At 35.8% G+C, this 25679-nt stretch overlaps 2 protein-coding genes across 8 annotated transcripts in view; both read right to left on the reverse strand.

Moving 5' to 3' along the window:
- The window catches only part of pikfyve (phosphoinositide kinase, FYVE finger containing), a 33467-nt gene extending 14291 nt beyond the window's left edge, over window positions 1–19176 (reverse strand). Inside the window, exons 1-22 of one of the 7 annotated variants that reach the window (XM_065251783.1) lie at window positions 19047–19176; window positions 17582–17769; window positions 16417–16464; window positions 15975–16133; window positions 13974–13985; window positions 13422–13531; window positions 13152–13323; window positions 11339–11546; window positions 10735–10761; window positions 10459–10548; window positions 10229–10367; window positions 9261–9418; window positions 9061–9172; window positions 7383–7530; window positions 7068–7286; window positions 3512–3574; window positions 2451–2580; window positions 2022–2202; window positions 1586–1660; window positions 1393–1500; window positions 1141–1281; window positions 730–856 (exon numbers count right to left, since the gene is read on the reverse strand). In XM_065251783.1, the coding sequence (XP_065107855.1) occupies window positions 730–856; window positions 1141–1281; window positions 1393–1500; window positions 1586–1660; window positions 2022–2202; window positions 2451–2580; window positions 3512–3574; window positions 7068–7286; window positions 7383–7530; window positions 9061–9172; window positions 9261–9418; window positions 10229–10367; window positions 10459–10548; window positions 10735–10761; window positions 11339–11546; window positions 13152–13323; window positions 13422–13531; window positions 13974–13985; window positions 15975–16133; window positions 16417–16464; window positions 17582–17759 (2605 nt within the window). In that variant the 5' untranslated portion in view covers window positions 17760–17769; window positions 19047–19176. The remainder of the gene's footprint in view (window positions 1–729; window positions 857–1140; window positions 1282–1392; window positions 1501–1585; window positions 1661–2021; window positions 2203–2450; window positions 2581–3511; window positions 3575–7067; window positions 7287–7382; window positions 7531–9060; window positions 9173–9260; window positions 9419–10228; window positions 10368–10458; window positions 10549–10734; window positions 10762–11338; window positions 11547–13151; window positions 13324–13421; window positions 13532–13973; window positions 13986–15974; window positions 16134–16416; window positions 16465–17581; window positions 17770–19046) is intronic. The other 6 variants (XM_065251786.1, XM_065251784.1, XM_073811946.1 and 3 more) reach the window with 6 other exon arrangements.
- A 1318-nt stretch (window positions 19177–20494) lies between these two features.
- On the reverse strand, window positions 20495–21949 carry cfap97d2 (CFAP97 domain containing 2). The gene is made up of 5 exons (XM_065251793.1): window positions 21854–21949; window positions 21452–21532; window positions 21210–21328; window positions 20906–21083; window positions 20495–20751 (listed from the first exon to the last, which is right to left on the reverse strand). The coding sequence occupies exons 1-5, from the start codon at window positions 21947–21949 to the stop codon at window positions 20578–20580; spliced, it is 648 nt and encodes a 215-aa protein (XP_065107865.1). The 3' UTR covers window positions 20495–20577.
- Between the last annotated feature and the right edge of the window lie 3730 nt (window positions 21950–25679).

Consider the following 25679-nt stretch of genomic DNA (forward strand, 5'->3'; position numbering starts at 1 on the left):
CATTTTTGGTTATATTTCATTTTGAAAGAATATTTAAGGGATAATTGCAAAAATGTCAATGTGGTGTACCCAGTCTGTGTCAATTGGTGTAACTAGTATTTTTTTTAAATGAAAAAAATATATATTCATAAAAAATAAAAATAAATATATTTAATCATCTAGTTTAGTGTATTGTATTATGAGTTTTTTTTACATACATTTTTACATCATTTGTCAAAGATTATTTAGAAAAAAAGAGCTGTTTTCATCATATGTCCAGACAAATACTACAAAAACACATAAACATTTACATTTATTAATAGCTAATAAAATGTCTTTTCCTGTGATATATTGATGATTTTTTATGATTAGGCCTACATGCCTTCAAGGTGGATAAAATATTTAATTTTTCTCATTCTTTGGCACAATTGGCGGTTACACCATTTGACATTTTCAGGTTCAATTCAGTCTTAACCTTCAAAATGGTGCAAATGTAATAAAATCAACATAAATACTCCATGTGCATTGAAATATACCTGCAGCATGCTTTCAAAATATACTTTTTTTTAAAGATTTCAAATTTCTCATCTTGCCAAACCGTTTTTGTCACTGACCCTTCTACATAAAATCATCTTACATATGTAAAGAACATTCTGTAAAAATATAACCTGATATCTTTAATATTGACTGAATAAGACCACCAGCATTGATAACATAAACCGTGGCAATTGAGAAATAAAGATGTCTCACTGTTTGGGAGCTGGAAGGAATGTAAGTAAAACTTGTGGCAGGTCCCCAAGCGAGGTTTCGTCAAAAGCTGGTCCATTGAAATAACTAAATCTCCCTGAGTCATTCGACTTACACGGTCCAGGACTTGCTGCAGTCATAAAAAACACACACGTCAATCATTAAAGTAACCCAAATGAATAATAGGTTATATATATTTTTTTTAAATTAAGTGATACATTTGTGTGAGAAATTGATTAATATTTTAAAATTATTTAGCGAGTCACATATTTATGGGAAAATACAGATCAGCATTTGCAGTAAATTCATATGTCAAATACATCTGGGATGCGATGAGGAGGGTGAAAAAATTAAGTGAATTTTTATATTTAAATGAATTATTCCTTTAAATCCTATCTTTGAGATGGTACTAACAGGTTTGACGTTAATCACAAGGGTAATCCCGTGTTCCAGTAACATGTCTTGTGCGATTCTGGACACCGTCTTCTCTACTAGCACCAGGTTGGGCCGGACATCTGCAATCCTCTGAACGTAGTTCTTCAGAAATTCATGCTCCTAGAAAGGGTAAATTGTAAACCATTTCATTTTTGTATTGCCGTTTTTAACTGTGTAGTTTATTATCTGAACATCATTAGCATCTCTTTGTTAAAGGAGTGAAAGAGTTACCTGTAAAACAATTGGGTCAATGCAGCTCAACTTGGTCTCTTCCCTGTAAAGATACTCAATGGAGCATTTGAGGAGAAGGATCTTGGGGTTTTTAATGTAGGGATTCATCTGTTGAACAAGTCTTGGTACCATTAGCACAAATAGCAAGTATCACATGACCTGTTCTGTGGTACAATGTCTAACAAATACAAACCTTTTTGTGTGCAATATTCTTTGTGCAAACAAAGCCGTTCACTACAGCAGAGTCAAACTTCTTTCCTCCTGGAATCTATAAGAAAATCAAAAATCCAATATTTGACTTATTGATCTAAACACCCAAGCATAAAACCATATAACCCAATAAAAATGCGTTTTATTTCTACAGTATCTTACTGTATTTACTATTGAAACAGGAAGTTTAGGCGATTATAAGAGGAATTATATTCCTTTAACTTTAACGGTCAATTGCCTTAATTTGACATTATTTACATCTCATTTGGATTTACCAATATTTTTGGTTAATTTCCCTCCAAAGAAAGCCTGTTAAGTTTTTTTTTTACATAATATAAAACCAAGAATACTGAATCTTATTTCTAAAACAGATATGAACTTCAGGCCACAAAACCTTAACATTCGTTTGCTTCTCTTACCTTCTTGACATGGACCAGTTGACGGATATCCATGTCATCATCACAATTGCGCACATCCGGTCGCACTGTCTGCACCACCTGTCTCACCACAGGTACGATGATGTCACGCCAAGAGAGAGACAGTGACTCGCTGTATAACAGCTGTTGGAGCAGTGCCATCATGTGGCTGTGATTGGCTGATCTGAAGAGGAGGAATTATTTATATTCAATTCAATTTTATTTATATAGCGCTTTTCACAATTGGTAATTGTTTCAAAGCAGCTTTACAATAATAACACACTTATATGTGATTATTTATACTTTTCAATGTGTTTAATAACGTGTTCATATGTAATTTTAAGAGTATTTTGCACATAAATATAAATCAGTCACATGCTGATAAATGTCTTATCAATTCAGTTGTGTCTTTAAAAAATTCCTAAAGCTCACAGCAATCGCTCCATCGCTTTCTTTTCTCCATTTTCTTCACGCAGTTGGTCCAGGGAACTGTGATGCCAGCCGAGAGGAGTGAACAGCATCTCTTTAGTTTTCTCCTCAACCCTTCGGTTAAACAAAGACTCTACAGAAGAGAAATCTGTTAGCAATTTTACTTACACATGATTAAAAGTTTTGAAACAATCTATGCTTACTTTAATTCACCCAAATTTTATAAAATCTAAAATTAAATGAATTTCTAGCTTAAAGGAGCTATATGTAAATGTTTTGACTGTGCAACATATAAAAAAACGATAATATTTCCGCCGATATGTATGAAACATTTTAACTTCACATTTCTGTTTCTCTCAAAAACAATGATATAGCCAGTTAAATAATTTAAAAGTTCCTCGTTCCGGCCGGGGCGGGACGTTTGTTTTTGTGTTGGTCTGTGTGATCCTGCCACTGACAATTTGGTGTATTTCGGCAGCTCGGTTGCCAGTTATCAACGTTGCTTAAATAAGACCGCAATGAACCACAAATGCAACCTCCGGTGGATGCAACCTCTGAAATGTGCCGCAGATTGAAGTATAAATATAAAGATTGTGGGTTTGATTCCCAGGGAATACACATACTGTTAAAATCAAATGTTTGTGATAAATATGTACTTTGAAAGCACTGTATTATTATTACTACATTTTAAACATCACACTGGCATGGCTGTGAAAAACAAAGTGAAAAGAAAATAAACATTCATTGAAAAGAATTTACACTAAACAGATATTCTGATAAATGATGGTAGCCACACAGTTGATGGTACCCATTGACTGTCATAGTAAGAAAAAACGAATACTAGGGAAGTCAATGGATACCGTTAGCTGTGTGCTTACAGTACCATTACTTTTCAGAATATCTTGTTTTGTGTTCAACAGAAGAAAGAAATTCATATAGGTTTGAAATAACATGAGGTTGAGTAAATGATGACAGCATTTTTATTTTTAGTTAAACTATCCCTTTAAGTCCTCGAAAAGATTGTATTGTAACAAACAGCACTTAGAATACAGAGACACAGTTACCTTTAATGAAGGCATCACTGATGGATATTTGTTGACCTCCATCTTCAGACAGCAGGGCATCCACTGTAGAGAGAGAGCCTTGGTTTGAGACAGAACATTCATTTGTAGACATTAGAAGACTATGTAGGTTTAACATGCTGCCATGAGGCCATGCCACAGTGTGGTGCATGACTATGTGTTAGTTTCTATTAGTGTTTATTTTGAGGAAGTCAATGCTGCTGTGAAGCATACTTGACCTATTAGCAAGCCATGCTTTTGAGGTAGTATAATAAATTGAACAATGCATTCTTACATAACTACTGAAAAGCAAAGGGAAGTAATGAGAGATTATGAAAAAAATATTCAGACAAGCTTTATATCAAGTTGGGTGTATATTATTAAAAGATTATTTATCAATTATTAACTATGTATTTTGGAAAATTGGAGTGGGATTGAGTAATGGGTCTCAGATGGGCAAGACATTAGCCTCGGTTCAAAACCCTAGTGAGCTGTATACCTACATTTCTAAGCATCACGGGCTTGAAGTTATATAGTCTGATATGGCCTAATTTTGGCCTAAAAGTCTATACTTTTCTAAGTATATTTCACAGAAAAAGCAATCCCAAAATGCACTGTAAACATGTTTTTCAGCAAGTAGGGTGGATACAACTTTTACTGAATATTTGTGTTGTGTAATTTGTGTGTTTATTAAATAGATCATGTGTTTGTTCCATCATTTCCTATTTATGAGCAATTCTAAACACTATGGGTGCTGTTGACTAAGGTTGTCATGTGTTAATAAAGTTAAATTTTAATAGTACAATAAACTCTTTAAAGGTGCAAAAGAGGATGTTTGTTTGATACATTTTTGCAATATTACTTGAAACTGTCTTTACTAAATGATAAAAAACTATTTATTAGCTGCTAGGGGTGTCCTCGACTAAGGATTTACATATTCGAATCAGAAATTAATGATTTTATAGAAGCGTTATTATTTAGCACAGAAATACCTGCTTGCTTGCTTTGACTTTGATCATCTCTGTATTCACTTTAGATACAGAAAGACCGGATGATATTATTTATTTCAGGAATCTCTTTGCTATCATTTGAAAGTGAACACCGACTGACCATAATATTAAATCACAAGAAAGACATTCGTGTCAGGCAGAAATAGGTTCGGTGCAGATACTAATTTCCGTTTCATCACCGAAATAAAAAAACGGCTTACCTGTTTTGTAGTTTCACTTTAAGATAGACAATATAACCACTCTGTTTTAAATACATTTTAAAAACTTATACTCGTCGAAAAACATCCGTTTTTTAAAGTTTAGTTTGATGAACTCCTAAATATGAGACGCATGCAGAGCACCTAGCCCGTTCGGCTAAATTACATGCGCAAGCATGGCCAGCACGCAATAGCGCAACATCGATACAACGAAAAGCTATCCAAAATTTACATACTTAAATTAGATCGGAATTTACGTTTATAATAAATAAAAATTTTTAATAAAATAAGGTCAGAAGTAACAAAGTGAAGAACAAATATGCAAAATGCCTCAAGTGCACGGAAACAAAACACAAGCCAAATAGTTAAATCAGATAACCCAAAGTGATTTATAAATAAAATAAAATATAGAAATTATTAAAAGAACGAAAGTCATAGTTTAATTTGCCAGCTTTGTCTTTAATATGTCGAAACAAAGAGGCAAGGCTTTATTAACATAGAGACCTCTTATGGACGTGAAGCCCGGTCACAGGGGTTGTTGGATTTATTAACGCATTTAAAAAATATTTATTGAAAGCTGCTACTTCACATATTATTTGCAGCATTATCATAATATGCAGTATATTAATATATTGTGAGAAAGCTGTTATATGTGAAATCAGATAATGTGTGCACCCATACGGCCAAAATTGAATGATCCTCATTTCATAACACATCTGCGACGATTCGACTATGAGATTGGTAGTCGAATCAGGCTTCTCCTATCGATGCATCGAATCTTCGACTATTCGGGGTCACCCCTATTAGCTGCACTAAAAGTAATAATATTAATATACGTCATCTGTGCGCAATATAGGGCCTTAAAAACATCAGCCAATTGCTCATGCGGTCATCGCATAAGCGATTGGCCCTCTGGCTTGTCAATCACTGCCATTACGATCCTTGTGAGAGACATGCACGCTCCAGTAACTTTACACAGGCGACGCATGCGCATAGTGCATGAAACTCCGTCTTAAGTTTCGTTTTGTTTTCATTGTCGATCCTGCTTTCCTCCTCGAATTTGCACCACGGTCGAGAAGAAACTCGAAGGAGGACGCAAAAGACTTTTTTAAGACGCTGGGAATAGGAGAAAATTGTCAGAAGAACGTTATGTAACCAGAGTCGTTATTGGAGAAACATTTCAACGCTGGAGAGCGATGAAGGAACAGAGAGGTGTAAAGACAGACGCGCAAAATTCTTCCCGACAGGTAACAGTGATTATTCTTTCTTTGGGGAATAATTATTGTTGTACTGTTATTCAGGTATATTGACGTTGTTCTTGTACTGTAGTTGTAAGGCAGTGACCAGTCTGCTACATGCTAGTTGAAATGGGAGTAGCGTCGACTGATCTAACGGTTTAACGTCTTATTTGTTTATTATCATCATTTCACATAATGAATCCACTGACGCGAGTCACGCGACACAGCATATGCCGGTGGTAAACAAAGACTCGTGTTCAAATATTCGTGCAAGAGATTTGGAAGGCGTTCCCTAGAAATGAGCTGTGAAGGAGGGAGGCTGTTCTTACGCATGCGCTCATTTAAAAAACTCAGTAACCGTTTTTGGATTCTCAGTCGGCGAAAAACATCCTCTTTTGCGCCTTTAATCCCACCCCAAAAAAACGTTGATATAACCTCTTAAAGGGACATTCCCCTTTTTTTGAAAATATGCTCATTTTCCAGCTCCCCTATAGGTAAACATTTGATTTTTACCGTTTTGGAATCCATTCAGCTGATCTACGGGTCTGGCGGTACAATTTCAGCATAGCTTAGCATAATCCATTGAATCTGATATTAGACCATTAGCATCATGCTATAAATAACCAAAAAAATGGTACTACACTTCTAGATAGGAACTATAAGTTTTAAATAGGAAAAATATCAAAACTCTTTGGTTATTTTTTAGCGCAATGCTAATGGTCTAATCAGATTCAATGGATTATGCTAAGCTATGCTAAAAGTGGTACTGCCAGACACGTAGATCAGCTAAATGGATTCCAAAACTGTAAAAATCAAATGTTTAACTCTAGGGGAGCTGGAAAAAATATTTATATAGAAGTATATTTTTTAAAAAAGTGGAGTGTCCCTTTAAGTATTGTGTGTTAGTGTTGTTAGCATACCATTCAAAGCATGAGGGGTCAGATTAGGTCAAATTAGGTTCTATTAAGAATAGGACGCTGTCTTAAATGTAGCTGCCTATGAATACAGCGAGGCAGCTAGCTAGGGTTAAGAACGCAGCCAGTGAGTTAGTGCTGCTTTTGAAGCAGACAGAGGCAAACCAGGATGGCCAATGGGCCTCTCCGCCTCTCCTCACTTGGTGCATGGATGTCGTGTTCTGGGGTGAACGGGTCATGGGGCTCCATACTTTTTTGTTCGGCCGTGTAAGGAGGCACGTGGGGGTACTTGGCCTGCTTCTTGATGTGGAAATTGACATTGTCCTGCTCCACGTTCAAACTGATGGAGGCGGCCGAGTCACTGTCCACCGCAGAGTGGAAACTGCTGACGGATGTTCTTTTACTGGGACTGGCCGAGTCTGTAAAATTGCGAGAGGGGGCCGGCAAGTTGGCTAATGAAAGAAAATGAAGACGTACTGAGTGATATAGGATGCTGACAGCCATGAGAGACTTACTTGGGTTGACATAGTCATTTTCATCCGCTAGCTGCTCCGTGTCACTGTCGTCAAACTTGATGTCTTTACACCACGACGGTTCAGAGTGTCCCTCCAGGGAATTCACGCTGTCGCTGTCTGGAGAGGGAGTTTCGGAGAACTCTGTGCTCTGAAAGTCAACAAAACACCATACTGATATGATGACTGTTAAAAGCAGTTATACAGTTTATAATAAATTATATTTTACATGATATAATCCAGAATTGCAACCTGTTTAAGTAGGAACTTAGCCAAACATAACACTGGCTTAACCAATATCAACTAATCGTTTGAAGAATCAAAGTGTTTGTTTACATCGTATATGTGCGTGTATTGTGTGTATAATAATTATATATAAATAATGTATATATAAGTAGACACACACATGCCTGTATATATTAAATAAATATGTACATGTGTATATACATTATTATATTTATATATAACTTATATTATATAAAAATATGAATATTTAATATATTCACACATTTTTTCCTTAACTCATTCCCCGCCAGCCATTATTGAAAAGTTACCCGCCAGCATTTTTTGTGAATTTTAACAAAACTTTTAAAAAATGCCTTCCAGGAAAATGTTCTTCTAAAAATAATTATATAAACATACAAATATATCAAATGAAAGAACAGAGCTTCTGCTTTCAAAAAAAATTAAATAAACAAACAAACAAAACGGGAAAAAAGTTTTAATTCTATCTATTTTTTTCTCTGCTTATAAACTCTTAAATATGTGTATTTTTCTTTAAAAATATTTTTTTAGCAAAAAGCTGAAATAATTGCATATTTTTGAAGGTATTTTGTTAGAGATCAGTTTCAGAACGATTTTTAAAGCATACAGAGTTTAAGTTTAGTTTATAACGTTTTGGCTTCAGATTTTTAATAAATTGGGTAAGTGGTATTGCTGTATTGCAGGTTAACATAAAAAACACATTTTTTTTTATTGCAAATGTTCTCTCTTAATTGACAAATGAACGCGTCAATGGCGGGGAAAGAGATAAAAAAATGTTTTGGATGTGTGTATTTATTTATACATAACTATTACACACACACACACACACACACACACACACACACACACACACACACACACACACACACACACACACACACACACACACACACACACACACACACACACACACACACACACACACACACACACACACACACACATGATGTAAACAAACACTTTTATTCTGCAAACAATTTGTTGTGATTAGTTGTTATGCAACCCTCAACTACAATTTAATATGAGATGTTTACTTATTCATTTAGCTGACGCTTTTATCCAAAGCGACTTACAATTGCTAAATATGTCAGAGGTCGCACGCCTCTGGAGCAACTATGGGTTAAGTGTCTTGCTCAGGGACACAATGGTGTGTCACAGTAAATTTGAACCCGGGTCTCTCACACCAAAGGCGAGATGTTTGAAACTTTATTGAAACTTTATTTACAGTAGTTGGTTTTTACAGTAGTTTTTGCAACTCTCTTTGGTACTGTTAGTGTTTATAAAAAATATTTATTTAGCCTACACAGCTATATTATAATTTCTGTTATATCAAATCAAAGATATTAGATTTAACAACAGCAGCATATATTTACACAACTGCCCTAAAATAAACCTGCCATTGAAATTGTATTTTTACCTGGAGGGGGCGATAGAGGGCATATTCGTCACGGAAGACCTGATCGTGATGAGTTAAACAGTCAAGCCATCGGCCATCTACCAAAGCCTGTCCAATAGCTATGGCCTGAGCCCTGTGTGTGAAAATGGGAAAATAAGTATAAGAAAATAATATAAAACGTGGTACAACCAATTGTCAAATCCAATTCAGTTGCTTCTTACCTAGTAGAAATGGTGCCGTTTCTTAAGAGCCAATTAACCAACTCTTTACCCACAATGCAGTTGGGGTAAGTACGCAGCCAGTATCGATGGTCCTGGAACTCCATTCCTGTACTGTTGTGGCAAATCTTCTTCCATAGATCTTTAAGTTGAGAGGAATCCTACAAGACATACAAAAATGATTAGCGGCTGATCACACCAAACGCGTTCAGTCAGTTTTTTATATTGCTAGGCAACCATGGATGCAGCTGTTCTGTCAATCAAATATTGAAGCGTGAGTGCTCTTGAAACTTCGGTTTGATGTTAAAGGCAGGGTGCATGATCTCTGAAAGCCAATGTTGATATTTGAAATCAGCTAAACAAACATGCCCCTACCCCAATAGAATATGGACCTTCTTTTAATATACCTGTCCTATACGCAACCCAGGAACCGATGTCGGTTAGAAATGCCCCTTACTGCTGATAGGCTACAAGTGTGTTTTGATACTCGGCCTTACTCCCTTTTCCAAAGTTTTTTTTTCAAAATCATGCACCCCGCCTTTAACTGTCATGTTAGCAGAAACTTAAAAAAGATGCTTGCTCTGATCAAGGTTGATAGGTGCACAAACATGCAGGAAACAGTGAGTGAGTGCAGTCTCCGGTTATTCCATCCAAACCATTGCAAAAGCGAAAGTGAGGCATACAGCACACATAACGCTCACTGCCCATTTAAAACAATTTAAAAAACTGCCCCACTGCCAAAAACGCATTCTGTGTGATCCGCCCCTTAAAGTGACCTTTGTATGTTCACTTCACTGACACATATCTCCATTTATTGTTGCAAAAATGTCATTAAAATCATTGTGTAAGTAAAATTCACATTAATCTGACTAGAAAACATCCATTAGTTGTGACATGATACAGACCAAATTAATTAGAAAATCACGTAGAAACTTTTGCGTTTTGCCACCTGAGCAAGAAAGAGTTTTTACCAAGAGGATTTTTCTCTCTTCTTCACTGTGGTCGGTCTTCAGCATTGCCCGACTGTTTTGTGGGCTTACTGAAGTCTCGTAGGCAGGGACCATGGATGAGCCAGACCGGTCTAAAGACAAGTTGGTCACACTAGCTGACCTTCAAATGAACAGTGAAAGTTGTATTAATCTGCTATAGACATAAGCATAAATCGTTACAAATTATCTTCAGTCAAATTTATCATAATCACCTCTTCCTGGCTGGTGATTTACCCATATCCTCCTGTACAGCTGAAAGCCTGGAATTGAGACCACTGTTCTGTGACTCCTGATGGATCAAACTAAAGTGATAACACACACGCACAAACACACACGCACACAATAAAACTAAGCAACATCACTCTCTGCTGTTATGTTAATAAATCACATTCAAGATATGCATGAAGAGTCACACTGAAGACCGGCAGAATGTCTTCACTTGGGCATCATGCAAAAAATAAAATAAAAAACAAACACTAAAAACTCACTTCTTCCTCATCCCAATGGAATTTTTTCTATGCATGGAAAGAGAAAGGAGAAAAGATGAGCATTGAGACAGACTCACAACACATGGCAGAAGGAGCCAGCTGACTGGATGAAAATAGAGAGCTGAAGTTTATGTACAGCACAATGGTCTGGTAATGGCACTTAACTGTCCTTTATTAAAACTTAACAAAGAGATAAAATGTACAGCCAGAAGAAAAGTGCAGAAAGAGTGATTGATGCTCGTCCTCTTTTTTTATTATCTTAAATTACTATTTACTAACAGTAACTTACTGTAAATGATCACACCGTTTCACTATCTACAATAACTTAAAATGTTGCTAAAAATGGCATATATACAGTATATACCCGACTTCATTTGTCAGTTTGCTGCTATGCCATATCCTCCTATGCTGACTTTAAATGAGATACAGAAGAGAATCTGGGAGGGCAGATTCTCCATTTAAAAGACATAAATGAGCAAGGATCATGAAAAGCAAGGTGAGTAAAAACAGCAGAGATACCATAGGGATAAAGTAAAGTGAGGAGGAACAATGGAACAGATACTATGTGTTTATGCCCCTTGTCTTATTCCTTCTGTGTTTTCACCTTTGCCAGGTCAGATCCTCTTCCAGAAAGATGTTCCTGCTCGCTTTGCGGCCCCCAACAGGTGTGCGTGGTTCAGTGGGCTCCAGCACACACACAGAGCAGGGCGAGTCCGACAGAGCGCTCAGATCCTCACCGATAGAGCTCGAATCAGTCGAATGGGCGTAACTCAGCGCTATCTTACGACAGTACGTACATGCCCGTAAATCACCTGCAGGATGTGGGAAACAAACAGAAATTAGAATCTACCATACGTGGCATTTGCAGGACCAACATGTTTCGAAGCCGAAGAGCTGAGGTTAAATTCGTAGAACTACCTGTGGCTTTCAGCCGCCAATTAAATCAAGTCTTGTTAAAGGGGACATTTCAGTTTCTCCATGTTTAAGTGCTATAATTGGGTCCCCAGTGCTTTTATCAACCAAGACAATGTGTAAAAGATCAACCCAGTAACTTAGTTTTGGTAAACCATTCTCTGCAAGCGTGTGAAAAAATAGGTAATTAAAATCTGGCTCCCCTTGTGATGTCAGAAGGGGATAATACCGCCACTTAATCTGCACTATCGAACCACTGCACTGTCATTTAGTGCAGAGATCAGCTCATTTGCATTTAAAGGGACACACCGAAAAACACATTTTTGCTCACACCTAAACTTTTTTAACATGTTATAATAAATTATCTACATGGTATGTTAAGCTAAAACTTCACATACATACTCTAGGGACACAAAAAAATTTATTTTACATTGTTAAAAAGTCTTGTGAAATGTCCCCTTTAAATGGTTTGACCAATCATGAATTAGGTGTCATACAAATGAAAGAAACACCTTAATGACATGTTAGGCACAGATATGAGTCAGGTCACCGTATTTAATAAGAGCTAAATGAAAATAAATATATGAGGGGTAAAATAGTACATTTAGAATACTGTTTTAAAGGGATAGTTCACTCAAAAATACAAAAATCTGTAAACATTTATTCATCCTTATGTCATTAAAACCCTGTGTGACACTTTATTCGGTGGAAGACAGGAAAATATTTAAAGAAATATCTCTAGTTTTGTGTCTGCATATGTTTGGTAACAACATTCTTCAAAATACCTTCTTTTGTGTTATGAACAAGAATTTTTTTTGGGGTGAACTATCCCTTTAAAGGGTTAAAACTCCAAAATCAGCCTTAATACAAATGCAACAAGAAGTAAAATGATGTTTAGTCATTAATGCACCACTCGGATTAATTAGCTTGATAAAAACGTCAGTTGCGTTGACAAGCATAACATGGCTTAGGCATAGTCCACACGTACACAGGAGTTTTCATGTCTCTACGGAGGAAAAAATCTCTGCGTCCACACGAACACACAAAAACCTGGTATGAAACACTGTCAAGAGCATGCCCAACCAACAGATGACAGTATACCTGTACCTGTCCCTACCTGTAAAGCCATGTTGGCATTGGCAAATCAGAAGCCATTGCTACGGTTTTAAATATACCTGGGTACATGTGGACGGGGAATTAAACTGAGTACAGATTACTCTACAAAAGTGAGAACACACAGAAAAAAATCCATCCTTTTCAGAAACACAATGGTTAGTCTACAAAAAAAACCCACACAACATAACCCATCCAAAAATAGCCCGAATCACTGCAAACATTAGCGGGCACTAGAGGTGGTCTTACGTCTGAATCTGACATAGTTGCTACAGCTACTACGAGACCCATCTGTCAACTCATTTCTCCTTGAAAAAAGCCTCCTAAAAGAGGCTGCGTCCACATAATCAGCGCCCCATGCTCCATACAGCTAACACCCCAACAGCACTCACCCGTGTAGCCCATGAACTTGCCAGGAATTTCCTGGTTGCAGCAACGGCTGCAGAAGATCTGGCCGCAGAGTCGACAGTGGTGACGGCGTCTGAAGGTCGTGAACTTCTCGTTGCAGTCGTAGCACTCCTTACACTGGCTGTCCGGCATCCAGTACTGCTTCAGATCGCTGTCCTGGGACATAAAGATGATTTACATCTTACATCTAGCTATTGCAAACAAGATCTACAAATGTTATGATCGACGGTCATCACCCATCAAGAAATCGTTACCTGACTTTTTCCCTCCATGATCTCCTTGAGTCGCTTGAGGGCTGTACGAAGCTGAACGGCCGTTCGAGGGTCATGGCTGCCGAGGGGAGCTTCCGATTTCCGTCGACCTTCTATAAACGCAAAGACGCACAAAGCACCAGCACAATATAATAAAAGAAGCCGTTAAATCTCCCCAAAGAAAAATATGCAGATGAAATCACACAGCACACATGCTCATTCAAAACCATAACCAAATCTACAAGTCAACACACATGAACTAAGAACCAGAACTCTAAAAAGGTCTCCAGGCCCCCACAATAAAGCAGCATGTATTCTCACAAATGTCTGTGAATGATGATTTTCTTGCAATGAGTGAATATACTGTATGCATATGTTATTAAAAAGCTCATGACCAAAATGTTCAGCTCAAAGGCACAGCAACTTCAGATGATCCCACCTTTCACATGCAACAAATGTGATTAATGTAAAGCCATTCAGGAGCAGTTCAAAAGCGATGATGAATTTATTTCAGAGCTTTATAAAATGTATATAAAAAAAATCAAGAATCCTCACCTTCCCAGTCCACTGTGAACAGAAAGGAAGATACACACAACAATATTCAAATTGCCAAAATACTTTTGCCTTTCACTTATTGGAAGTTAGATACAAAAAAAATACACAAAATAATCAGATTCTAATTAACTCGTTCTGAGCTTCTATAGACCAAATAAGGACTCAACATACCATTACATACAGCGAAAGCTATATGTATAAGGCAATTTTGATAGATATGCACTTATTTTGTGCATGAAAACGCACCCATTGATACCGCATAGCTATTTAAAGGAATAGTCTACTCATTTTCAATATTAAAATATGTTATTACCTTAACTAAGAAGAGTTGATACATCCCTCTATCATCTTAGTGCGTGCACGTAAGCGCTGGGGCACGCTGCGACACTTCGATAGCATTTAGCTTAGCCCCATTCATTCAATGGTACCATTCAGAGATAAAGTTAGAAGTGACCAAACACATCAACGTTTTTCCTATTTAAGACAAGTAGTTATACGAGCAAGTTTGGTGGTACAAAATAAAACGTAGCGCTTTTCTAAGCGGATTTAAAAGAGGAACTATATTGTATGGCGGAACAGCACTTTTGGGAGTACTTCGACTTGGGCAGTAACACCCTCCCTCTCCCATTATGAGAGGGAGAAGGGGAGCGGATTTTTCAGGCGAGTTGAAGTACTCCCAAAAGTGCTGTTCCGCCATACAATATAGTTCCTCTTTTAAATCAGCTCTGAGTGGTACCATTGAATGAATGGGGCTAAGCTAAATGGTATCGAAGTGTCGCATCGCGCCCCAGCGCTTACGTGCAAGCACTAAGATGATAGAGGGATGTATCAACTCTTCTTAGTTAAGGTAATAACATATTTTAATATTGAAAATGAGTAGACTATTCCTTTAAAGGGATAGTTCACCCAAAAACGAAAATTCTCATGTTGTTCTAAACCTGTATGAATTTCTTTTTTTGAAGAACACAAAAGAAGATATTTTGATAAATGATGGTAAGCACACAGCTGATGCTAACCATTGACTTCCATAAAAGAAAAAAAAAATATGATGGAATTCAATAAGTACCGCCAACTGTGTGCTAACCATAATTTATCAAAATATCTTATTTATCACAATAATTCCATATTATTTGTTTTCCTACTATGGAAGTCAATGGTTACAATCAGCTGTGTGCTACCATCATTTATCAAAATATCTTCTTTTGTGTTCATCAGAAAAAGAAATTCATACAGGTTTAGAACAACAGGAGAATGAGAAAATGATTACAGCATTTTCATTTCTGGGTAAACTATCCCTTTAACATAGTTACAGTTAATGATCGGTGCTGTTCTCCTGCAACAGATCATGTGACACCATATGAGTCTTGCCTCAGAATCACCGTTATCTTTAGTGATAACCCATAGTGAACAGTCATCAATCAAACCAAGCACTGATAACATTGTCCTTTCTAATTCTAGTAAGACTAGGTTTCTTTGAATTTAGAGAAATGGTTTTGTCTACAGAGAAACCAATATTTTTTATATTCTCTACTAGAAAAAAGAATGAATTAGCAAAATCCGTCAAAAGACATCTTCTCCAATTCCACCCCAAAGTCAAAAGAGAAATATTACATTATACTGGCAGCTTTTCTTTTGATTGTAGCCACAACATCTATATCGTCACCTTCCTAAACTAATTGCCTACAGGTAAGTCATTTTTTCAGGTTTCTCAGAAAACACAAATAAATGGAACTAACTTGTGTTCTTCTTGATGCAGCTGCAATTTAGAAAAGCTTGTAAAATTGTTAAAAGTCTCAATGTCTCAATGCAAAATAAAACAGCCTAAAACATTTTTGTCAAATTAGTTAAGGAAGGTGACGATATCATATTTGTATACATTACTTTATCAGCATTACTATTTTAGCTTTCCATATACAGTCATTGAAATCCAAAAACCTGGAAAATAACTGTGGACAGCAGAATACACAAAAGAGTCAATGTAAAGTTATATGTTGCCTGTACCTGACGCTGTAGATGTTCTTCTGAGAAGTTCTGAATGTTTCCTGTGTGGTTCAGAGCCATGTATGGAATGGGAGGGACTTGACCAGTTGCGTCTCGGCCCCTGTGGCGATGATGAGGCCGAATGACTTTTCTCTGCTATTGATGGAGGCCGTCCTTCCTCTAAACATTAAAACCAATAGAGGATCAATAGAACATTTCTGTCTTTGCCAAAAAGCAGAGGATTTTTAAATGCTGGTGGTGATTTCCTGATATAAAAACTGCAGTGTGTTTTTCCCAACACCATATCTGCTTTCCACAAGTCATTTTAGTTTTTTTTTTAATGCTGGTGGCGATTTCCTGATTTAATAAAGGAACTGCAATATGTTTTTACCATCTCCATATCTGCTTTCCACAAGATTTTTTTTTTGCTACACTTTTGTTTCTGTACAAGAGCTAGACTTACCAAGTTTAGCAAGCTTTTTTGCTGGTGCATTGTTTGCACCTGATTTTTCTAAAAGGGATAAAAGGGAGATATTAGAGATTTAATCACTATGAATGTACTGTAGTTTAAATTAAAGATTGCACTGATAATCACATTTTAAACACACTTTAAACCACCGTTTTTTTTTTTTACTATGTTCTTACCTCAACTTAGACAAATTAATACCTACCGTTCTTTTTTCAGTGCGTGGTGTTTTCCTTTAAAAGAGGTATTATTTTCTAATGTAAATTTAAAAGTTACGTTTGCTAACTAGTTGAGATGCACCATCTCAAAGCTTTTTGTCACAGAGTTCAATAAGTCACTATAGTTTATAGTTTATGAATAAATCATTATAGTTTTGTTCAACAACACTGCCAATAAAAAGTGCTATTGATATTTTATTAAGATATAACAAACGAAACTACAAAAGCAAATAACATGTCATGTACAAATAAGAGTAAGTAGAATAATCACTGTGTTTATGGCCCATCACCAGCAATGTCCCATAACAAATTCATTGCCCTCAGTCCATCATGCAATTTTTCTTAGTAAGACAATCAATCATTTTGACCGCTTCAAAGTATTTTTGGCTTTTGCAACAAATATATCCGTGCTACTTAAGACTACTTAAAAAGTTTTGTGATTCAGGGTCACATATGTTTAAAGATAAATGTTATGCCATTTTATGTCTGTTTCGAAATAAAGCAACTGGTTTACAGGTCTGAAAACACCCTACACTGTAAAAAAAAATGCTGAATTTTGGCAAATCAACATCTATTTTTATGCAACTTTAACTTAACAAATTATGTTAAACAATTCCAACTTGTTTTTATAAGTTATGTCAACTTATCACAGGTCAAAACTAAAAGTAGTAGGTATTGTTTTAACTTTACGCTGCCTTTTTTTTTTACAGTGTAAGGTTTGGTGGACCAAAGCAGTCCATTAGAAGCACATAATACGATAAGTGCTATTGATTCATTAAAATGTATTGATCGCAGTGACCACAATGGCAATGAAGAATGATCCATGAATTGATGTTTTCTTAACAGAAAACAAACCATCTTAGTGATTTACAGATCTAAGCAAAAGAATATAGAAATGCAGGTGTTGATGTTCTGTGTGCTAGCGTAAAAAAACTGTTCTTCACCTTTGCTGAAGCGGAACAGACTGACGAAGGAGCTGTATGCTGACCGCAGGGGTGGCTCATCCTGTTCTGGGGTCAGAGGTTTGAAGTGTGTTAAATGGGAAGGACTGGAGGGAGACAGAGCCGGCTCGGAGTTCCAGTCCATCCCAGACGAGGAGGAAGATTTGTCTTCGGCAGCCATTTCACTGCCCCTGTTAGACAATCCAAACCAAACTACAGTTGAGTCTTAAGAACAATACTGCTATGGAAACTGCTTATGTCTGTCAGGTAGTAGGGACATAGTATGATAATATAAATTAAAGCTCAATTATTTATTCAATGAACACTACAAGCAAGAACGAAGTCCAGTATGAACTACAGGATATGATGCTCACTCATTATTAATAAAGACATGTGATCATTTCTGAGGTCTGCTGACTAACAACAAAGCTTAAGGACGTAATAAGATCACAAGACAGACTGTAAAGAGAAGTTACTCCTAAAACACGGGGACTGCTGGACAATGAAGATCTATAGAAAAATGTATGTCATGTCTAACAAGTAATCATCACACTATACCTGCGAATATGACCACACATCTAGGCAATTCCACACATACAGTTTGATCAACCTTATGCTATCACTTAATATACACATATAAACAATCTGGTATTACTGTTTATTAAGCTTTTATATTAACACAATCTGATCTTTCCACATAAAGTCCGCTACATATTTCATCAACTCTTTTATAGTCTATCGCATTATAGTAACTGTAAAATTATTAAGTGATGGAAATAATAAAAAAACAATACAATTCCGGATTCCGCATGTCATGTGATTCAGTCAACTGAACTCACTGTGATGCACATGGCGAAGGTTTTGGAAATTAATTTTAATGAGGTTACGTTACGTTGGCGATAGGAGCGTCCAATCAGGCAACCTAATTAATATTCATAAGATAAACCTTCAGTTTGGTAATTGGTCGGTTGACTAGCGCCTTCATGCTAAATTCTTCCATACATCCAATCAGGCAAGCCCATCCGCCGACTGTACAGCTAAGGCCTTCATCATAGTAGGTAACGCAAAATCGCATTCTTCTGCGATGTATTTTATATATGCACACGATCAGCTAATGAAACTAAATTAGATTAAATTAATCCCGCATATGCATTACTATTATAAACAAAGTAAGAATAAATCCAAACTGTGTGATAGATGCAGTGTTGTTTTGTACAGTTGTATATCCAAAATCCTCTCATCTACATCATCTACTAGATTGTTAATCTAGACATATTGAGAAGTACATAATATTTACACAATAGAGAACAGAAATTGTAGTTAACTTACAGGATATTTTAAAAACACAGTCAAATTTCCTGTTTCATCCATCAGAGGCCATTATAAAGTTAGCAAAGCTAGCTAAACAAATGCAGCTTCACAACAACATACATTTAATGTCAATGTATAACATAAAGATTAAGTGTACCTGTGTAGTCGCTTTTTTACATCATGTTTATGTCAGCTGTGTAAAGATCTCAATAATTATTAAGAATAACATTTTAGCCAAATCCACCCTTGTGATGTTCAGCGACTTGGTCAGACCCGCTAAGTCGATTACAGAGAGATCGATAAGCGTTATGATCGCGCATTACTCACAATCAGGCATAACTCATCGAGTTTGTCCCCAAGTTCACTTCATTTCTTTTTAATTCCGTGTTGTTCGGGTATTATTATTAATGATAATTACTCAAAGAAAGCTGGTTTTATTACATTTTTATATAAAACGTAAAATGTCCTATTATGGTTTATTATCTTTGTGTTATGCTATTTATAAAAAATATTATAAGGGTTTAATAAAAATATAATGTTTTCTACTACGCAAACATAGTATATAAAGTCAATTTACATGATCATCAATAGACGTCCTTGCTTCCATATAAATTGTTTAAAGTTCCATTTTTATTTCTTTATATATATATATTCTATATACTATATAACTATATATATATAGTTTAATTAAATATCTCATTTACTGACTTTTATGTTTGTTAGTTTGTGGTTGTCATATATGCACCCACAAATAGTTGTATGCTTGGATCTTACTGTCTATTGCTTGGATCTATAAAGTATTGTTGCAGTACAGGAACCCCTAGTGGCCAAAACCGAACCCAATAGGTTTTTTTACAGCATTAACACTAAGTGTGCTTTATTTGTGTATTTTTTTTTTTTTAAGTAATTCATTACTAATTACATAATCAGTCCTGCAATTATATTACTATACAAGTTCCTCTCTCTTAAAAGTATTTAATTACTTATTACTAATTTCTAAATCCTGTTTAGTAAATGATACAAAGATAGGCTTAAAACGTTAAAGAAATCATATAAAAATACATAAATTATTATAGTCACACTTTTTAAAGTCAAATTCTAACTATTAACTGTCTATTAACTATGTTTGCCTCAATATTATCCTAATTAATGCTTATTAATACTTAGTAAAGTTGTTGTTAAATTTAAGTATTGGCATTGGGTATAGGTTTAAGGATGTAGAATAAGGTTTTGCAGGATCGTGCATTAATATGTGTTTTTAAGTACTAATAAACAGCCAATATCTCAGTAATATGAATGCTAACAACTAGCCAGTTAATAGTGAGAATTGTAAACTACACGAGAGTGTTACCATTATTCTTATTAACTCACCAAAGTATTTAAAGTGAGAAGGATACTTAAAAAAAAATGCATTTTAACCTTAGAGTTAAATTTTGTATGTTAAATCCCGTATTGTATTATATATAATTGCTCAGTCCATATACAGTATTCAGAATTAACTGCAATTAAATTACAGAAAAAAAGTTCTCCCTTACTTTACTTTTTTAAGGACAAATTAATTACATTACAGTAACTAATTACTTAGTAACTAGTTAAACCCAACACTGTTCAAGACCAATAGAAAAAGTTACATTTTAACGATTTAAACTCTCTAGTGCAAGAAGTTAGATAGCAAAGTCCTGCATGAATTATGCTTCATCTTCAGATGTAATTTTGATTTCAGATTTTGCCTCCTCATCAAACTCCTCTTTCTCATTCATCACACTGGCAGAGTCTTCATGCACATGTCTCGATTTGATCTTAGCTCCGTCATGGACTACAGACCCATGCCTGTCTGTTGAAATAGGTGGTAAGTAGGATCCCTTTGAAACACATGATAAAAAAATAGTTTTAGCAAACATTATTAAATATGCACAAAAAAGGCTTAATGTATAAAGGCATTTTGTTTTTCAAAATATGTAGTTATACACACAGAATAAAATCTATCTGCTATTTTTAGGCTACTGCCCTGCTCACTTGTGTGTATTGACGTGGATATCTTGCTATATTATCCATAAGCTCTATGTTTTTCAGCCACTGGTTGTGCCAGGTTTGAATGTTATAATGTGGCCTGCAGGTGCACAGGCGCTGTAGAATCCGCTGGTTCTCTTTAGTGATATGCAGCAGTTCCATCTGTCTTTTCTCTTTGCCAAGACTAAATCAGAAAGCAAAAGTGTTTGTTTACTTTGACATAGTATAAGTAGTGCATATGCAATAATACATAATAGTGAAATTAAAAATCTACCAATACTTTTTGTAATGTCAGAAAATTCAGGCCCACCTTTTTATTACATAGTCATTTTTGCAGTCAACTCCCCCAGCAGTCTGCATTATATGGGACATTTTATCTAAGAGCATGTGATTTTCTCTTTTGATTCTTGAAACTCGTTCATCTTCAAGCTGAAAATTATTATTTTAAAGTTTTAAGTTTAAGAGTTCAAAGGGATATGTATAAATTGCTGATGTTACGTTGTGGGGATGTCGACATCTGGTGGTCAACAGAAGATAGTTCAGCTCTTCTACCTGTTGTTTCTTTAGCTTGACAATTAAATGGTTGTAGGTCTTCGGTGGAGTTGTGTTAATAGTTGGTTTTGCAGATTTAACCTTAAATTTTCATACAGAAAGTAACAATTTATGATGCAGTGATAACTCCATAAAACATACACATCAACACTAGTACACTTTAACTAGAATGGTGTAAATTAAATTAAGCTATATATAAAATGTTAACCTGTCAAATATCCATTAACAACCATTAAGTCTTTAAACGCTCACCATAAAGTACTAGGACAATGGTACTGTACCCTGATTAACAGGATACTGCAGTACCTAATCATTACTATACTTCTGCACCATGGTATTAAGTACTCCATATAACAAGTTGTTACCCAGTGCTGTGTCTACTATAATAAACCACCATTTTACCTTTGTCCTGTGGATCTCATAGCAGTCTTTGTCCCATCTGTATTGCAGATATTTATTGACACTTGGCAAAATTGGTTGATAAGCCTGATGCTGCATTACTTTGTCTCTGTAGCCTTGAATTCACCTGCACCAAGAGTCACAATGAACAGAGATATGAGTTCAGCCTGAGTTTTGAGGCAGTCATGTGGTTGTTGCCATGGCAGCCATTCAGAAAGCAAGAGCAGTTTTGCTGGTCTACATTTATGAAATGATACTCTCCGAAACACTGTAGTGCTGTAAACGGTACCCATTCATTCACCATTATGCACATCTTTCCTGAATACAGATTATCAACATTTTAATGTAAGGCCATAACTCTATTGAGAGTGATTATATGAAGACTGGCCTACATAGTCCTCGTCGTGTCTTGCTGTGGCGTTCTAGCACAAAAAATGTAACATTACAAAACTGAATTTGCAAACTTGTAAGCTTTTAATAGGTGACCCAGCATATCACCTAGATCTCATATGCATCTATACGCAAACTAAGACTTAATGTGGTAAAATGCTTTGTGTGTCTTTTGTCCCAAGGACATGAAGTACAGAGAGTGTCCCAGCTTCAGCTGCCTTTTGCGGCCTATTTGACTCATGGGTGGACAAAACTTACACCTGAGAGTAAGATGTGGCTCATGGTAAGTAGAGCGTTTCTAGTCTTTATTAGACATATCATGATGAACTTTTTTATCAAAACCAATAGCTTTGCATTGCAGAATTGTTCCTTGTTTTTTTTTTTTTGTCTTGTTTTACAGTCAGAATATACTTGAGACACAACTTATATCAAGAAAAAACAAATGACTTATTTTGACAGAGTGCCTGACTTTTCCACATTAGAGGCAGAACAAAGCAAAATTGTATTACCTATTACAATTGTCATAAGCGTAGTTGCTTTGTATTGTGTTTTTGTTGTGATATTAGCTTTTTATTTGAGAGCGATTAATATAAGGACTTTGTAGTAAGAGTTTTAATCCTGACAACAGTTGCTCAGTTACTTGGAAACCTCTGTTGTACCAATGTGGTTCAAGTAAACATAACCTTAAATGAGTTGCACTCAGTGTGTCACTCTGAGCAGCAGTGGTTATGTTCATATAATGATTAAACAAGCAGGCATTTCTGAATTATTACTAAATTATATTTAGATAGCAATGAGTCATCTTTAGGCCTGACATTTTCTGCAGAAATGTCATATTTGTGCAAGTTTATGAACTGTCACGGTATTAAGAGTAGATGAAATGGAATCTCCAGCACTGGAAAAAAATATTATAATCAAACTTATTCAAAATTATATTCCTATATTCAAAGGAATTATGTACATAAAAATAAAAAAATAAATTTTCAGGACTAAATGTCTTTATGCATTGTTGGTGTTTAGTGTGACCTCTCTTGGCACTTAACACATCTTGAGCATTTTTGAGCAGAATGAAGTAAAAAGACTAATTTCTTTAAAATTAGGATTTAATTTTATTGAGATCCTGCAACTTCCTGCTATTGCTCAAGTGGAAGGGAAGTTCACCCTAAAAACTTAACACATCAGTTTAAATTTCTATACAGTTTTTAATACTATATACACATTTCCTCTATTTTCTGGGTGTAGGTTATTAAGGAGACTGAGAAACAATTATATGTATGATCACTATAACATTGCAAAAACAATAAATCTAATTCTGGCATGGTGGCCTAAGATTTTTGCACAGTACTGTATACACTCACCTAAAGGATTATTAGGAACACCTGTTCAAAAATAAGGTAAAAATTACTTCAATTATCTAATCAACCAATCACATGGCAGTTGCTTTAATGTATTTAGGGGTGTGGTCCTGGTCAAGACAATCCAGAATTGGACAGTTGAAGACTGATGAATCTCGATTTCTGTTGAGACATTCAGATGGTAGAGTCAGAATTTGGCGTAAACAGAATGAGAACATGGATCCATCATGCCTTGTTACCAATGTGCAGGTTGGTGGTGGTGGTGTAATGGTGTGGGGGATGTTTTCTTGGCACACTTTAGGCCCCTTAGTGCCAATTGGGCATCGTTTAAATGCCACGGCCTACCTGAGCATTGTTTCTGACCATGTCCATCCCTTTATGACCACCATGTACCCATCCTCTGATGGCAGGATGATGCACCATGTCACAAAGCTCGAATCATTTCAAATTGGTTTCTTGCACATGACAATGAGTTCACTGTACTAAAATGGCCCCCACAGTCACCAGATCTCAACCCAGTAGAGCATCTTTGGGATGTGGTGGAACGGGAGCTTCGTGCCCTGGTTGTGCATCCCACAAATCTCCATCAACTGCAAGATGCTATCCTATCAATATGGGCCAACATTTCTAAACAATGCTTTCAGCACCTTTTTGAATCAATGCCACATAGAATTAAGGCAGTTTTGAAGGCGAAAGGGGGTCAAACACAGTATTAGTATGGTGTTCCTAATAATACTTTAGGTGAGTGTATAAATAGTATATAGACGGTTTCATCGGACGCACGTGATACACGTCTGGATCCGAACCTTACTTCCGGTTTCGTTTTTTTAATGGTCTGACTAGTTACTAAACTGATCTCTTGAACGAATGCCTCGTCGAAAATAACAAATGTTTTGGTTTCCTAGGTAATCTATGTGTTGTTTTTTTTGCTTGTTATATAAATAAACTACGTTTAAAGAACTTTGTTATTATTTATTCTTAGCGGAGTTTACCGGAAGTTACGTGCGGACCGCGACAGCCGCTTGTTTATGTTGTTACTGCTGAAACGGTCTATATATATATATATATATATATATATATATATAAATGTGTGAATTTTGTTTTTAATTAAACCTGTTATTAAATAGTATATTTCACAATATAGCTCATAATTAAAATCGTTTTTGATGTTATGTATTTTAAAGTTTCATTTGTATTGAGATTGTTATAGTGATTGATTTAAGTTCACTGTAAAAAGTAAAAGTTTGATCAACTTAAAAAACTTCAGTTGGTAACGACTAAAGTCACACATTTTTCAACTTGCATTTTCTCACTTTAATAAAAAAAATAAGGTAAAAAATTACTTCAATTACTAACACCAAAAATATTTAAACATACAATTTTCAATTAAAGTGACATAGCGTTACCAATTGAAGTAATTTTTTAAAGCAACACTGTAGTTTTCATGTAAAAATGACTTACAGCTCCCCCATGTGGTTGAAAAGCGCAACAGTGCCTGGTATCAGACACTCTTCTGCAGGCAGGGGGAGGGGTGGGGCTGTGTGCTCTACCCTCCACTGCCACTTTCAGAGTGTGCTTGTAGCAGCTAGGAGGCTGCTCAGGTTGCAGCAACAGTACAATTTGTCCAGTTAAAAGTTGTTCTATCACTGAAATAATTTTAGAGACATTATTTAAAGGTAAAAAAACTACATAGTGTTGCTTTAAGTTGATCAAACGTTTACAGCGTTGTTGCTTGTTTGCATAATAACATATATATGAGCTGCCTCATGCTGCAACATGCCTGGCTTATTTTCCCAACTAAGTACTGGGACAATAAAGGCAAAATTAAGAGGTTTTGTAGGATATAATATCTTCATTTAACATCTTGAATGTTGATTTGGATGATGATCGCGAGCAGTACACTGCCTAATGTGTAGCTTAGGTTTGTAATGACGTGTTCGAATATCTGCTGCTAGTGGGATTAAAAGACAAAATCTCAGGAGACTCTTCACAGGTGGTGTTAAAGCTCCCATTCTGTTTAATTATTTTCTTGAAGGAAAAATGCACAGAGAAATCAAATTCTTCCATCATTTTGTATGACTCTT

The sequence above is a fragment of the Paramisgurnus dabryanus genome, chromosome 15 (assembly GCF_030506205.2).
Source record: "Paramisgurnus dabryanus chromosome 15, PD_genome_1.1, whole genome shotgun sequence".
Classification (NCBI taxonomy): Eukaryota; Metazoa; Chordata; class Actinopteri; order Cypriniformes; family Cobitidae; genus Paramisgurnus; species Paramisgurnus dabryanus.

Coding starts and splice junctions, on each gene's coding strand:
- cfap97d2 (XM_065251793.1), bottom strand. CDS start 21,949: ATGCAGCATCAGGCTTATCAACCAATTTTGCCAAGTGTCAATAAATAT. Junction 21,533..21,853: donor ATGAGATCCACAGGACAAAG/GTAAAATGGTGG, acceptor TGAAAATTTAAG/GTTAAATCTGCAAAACCAAC. Junction 20,752..20,905: donor ATCCACGTCAATACACACAA/GTGAGCAGGGCA, acceptor TGTGTTTCAAAG/GGATCCTACTTACCACCTAT.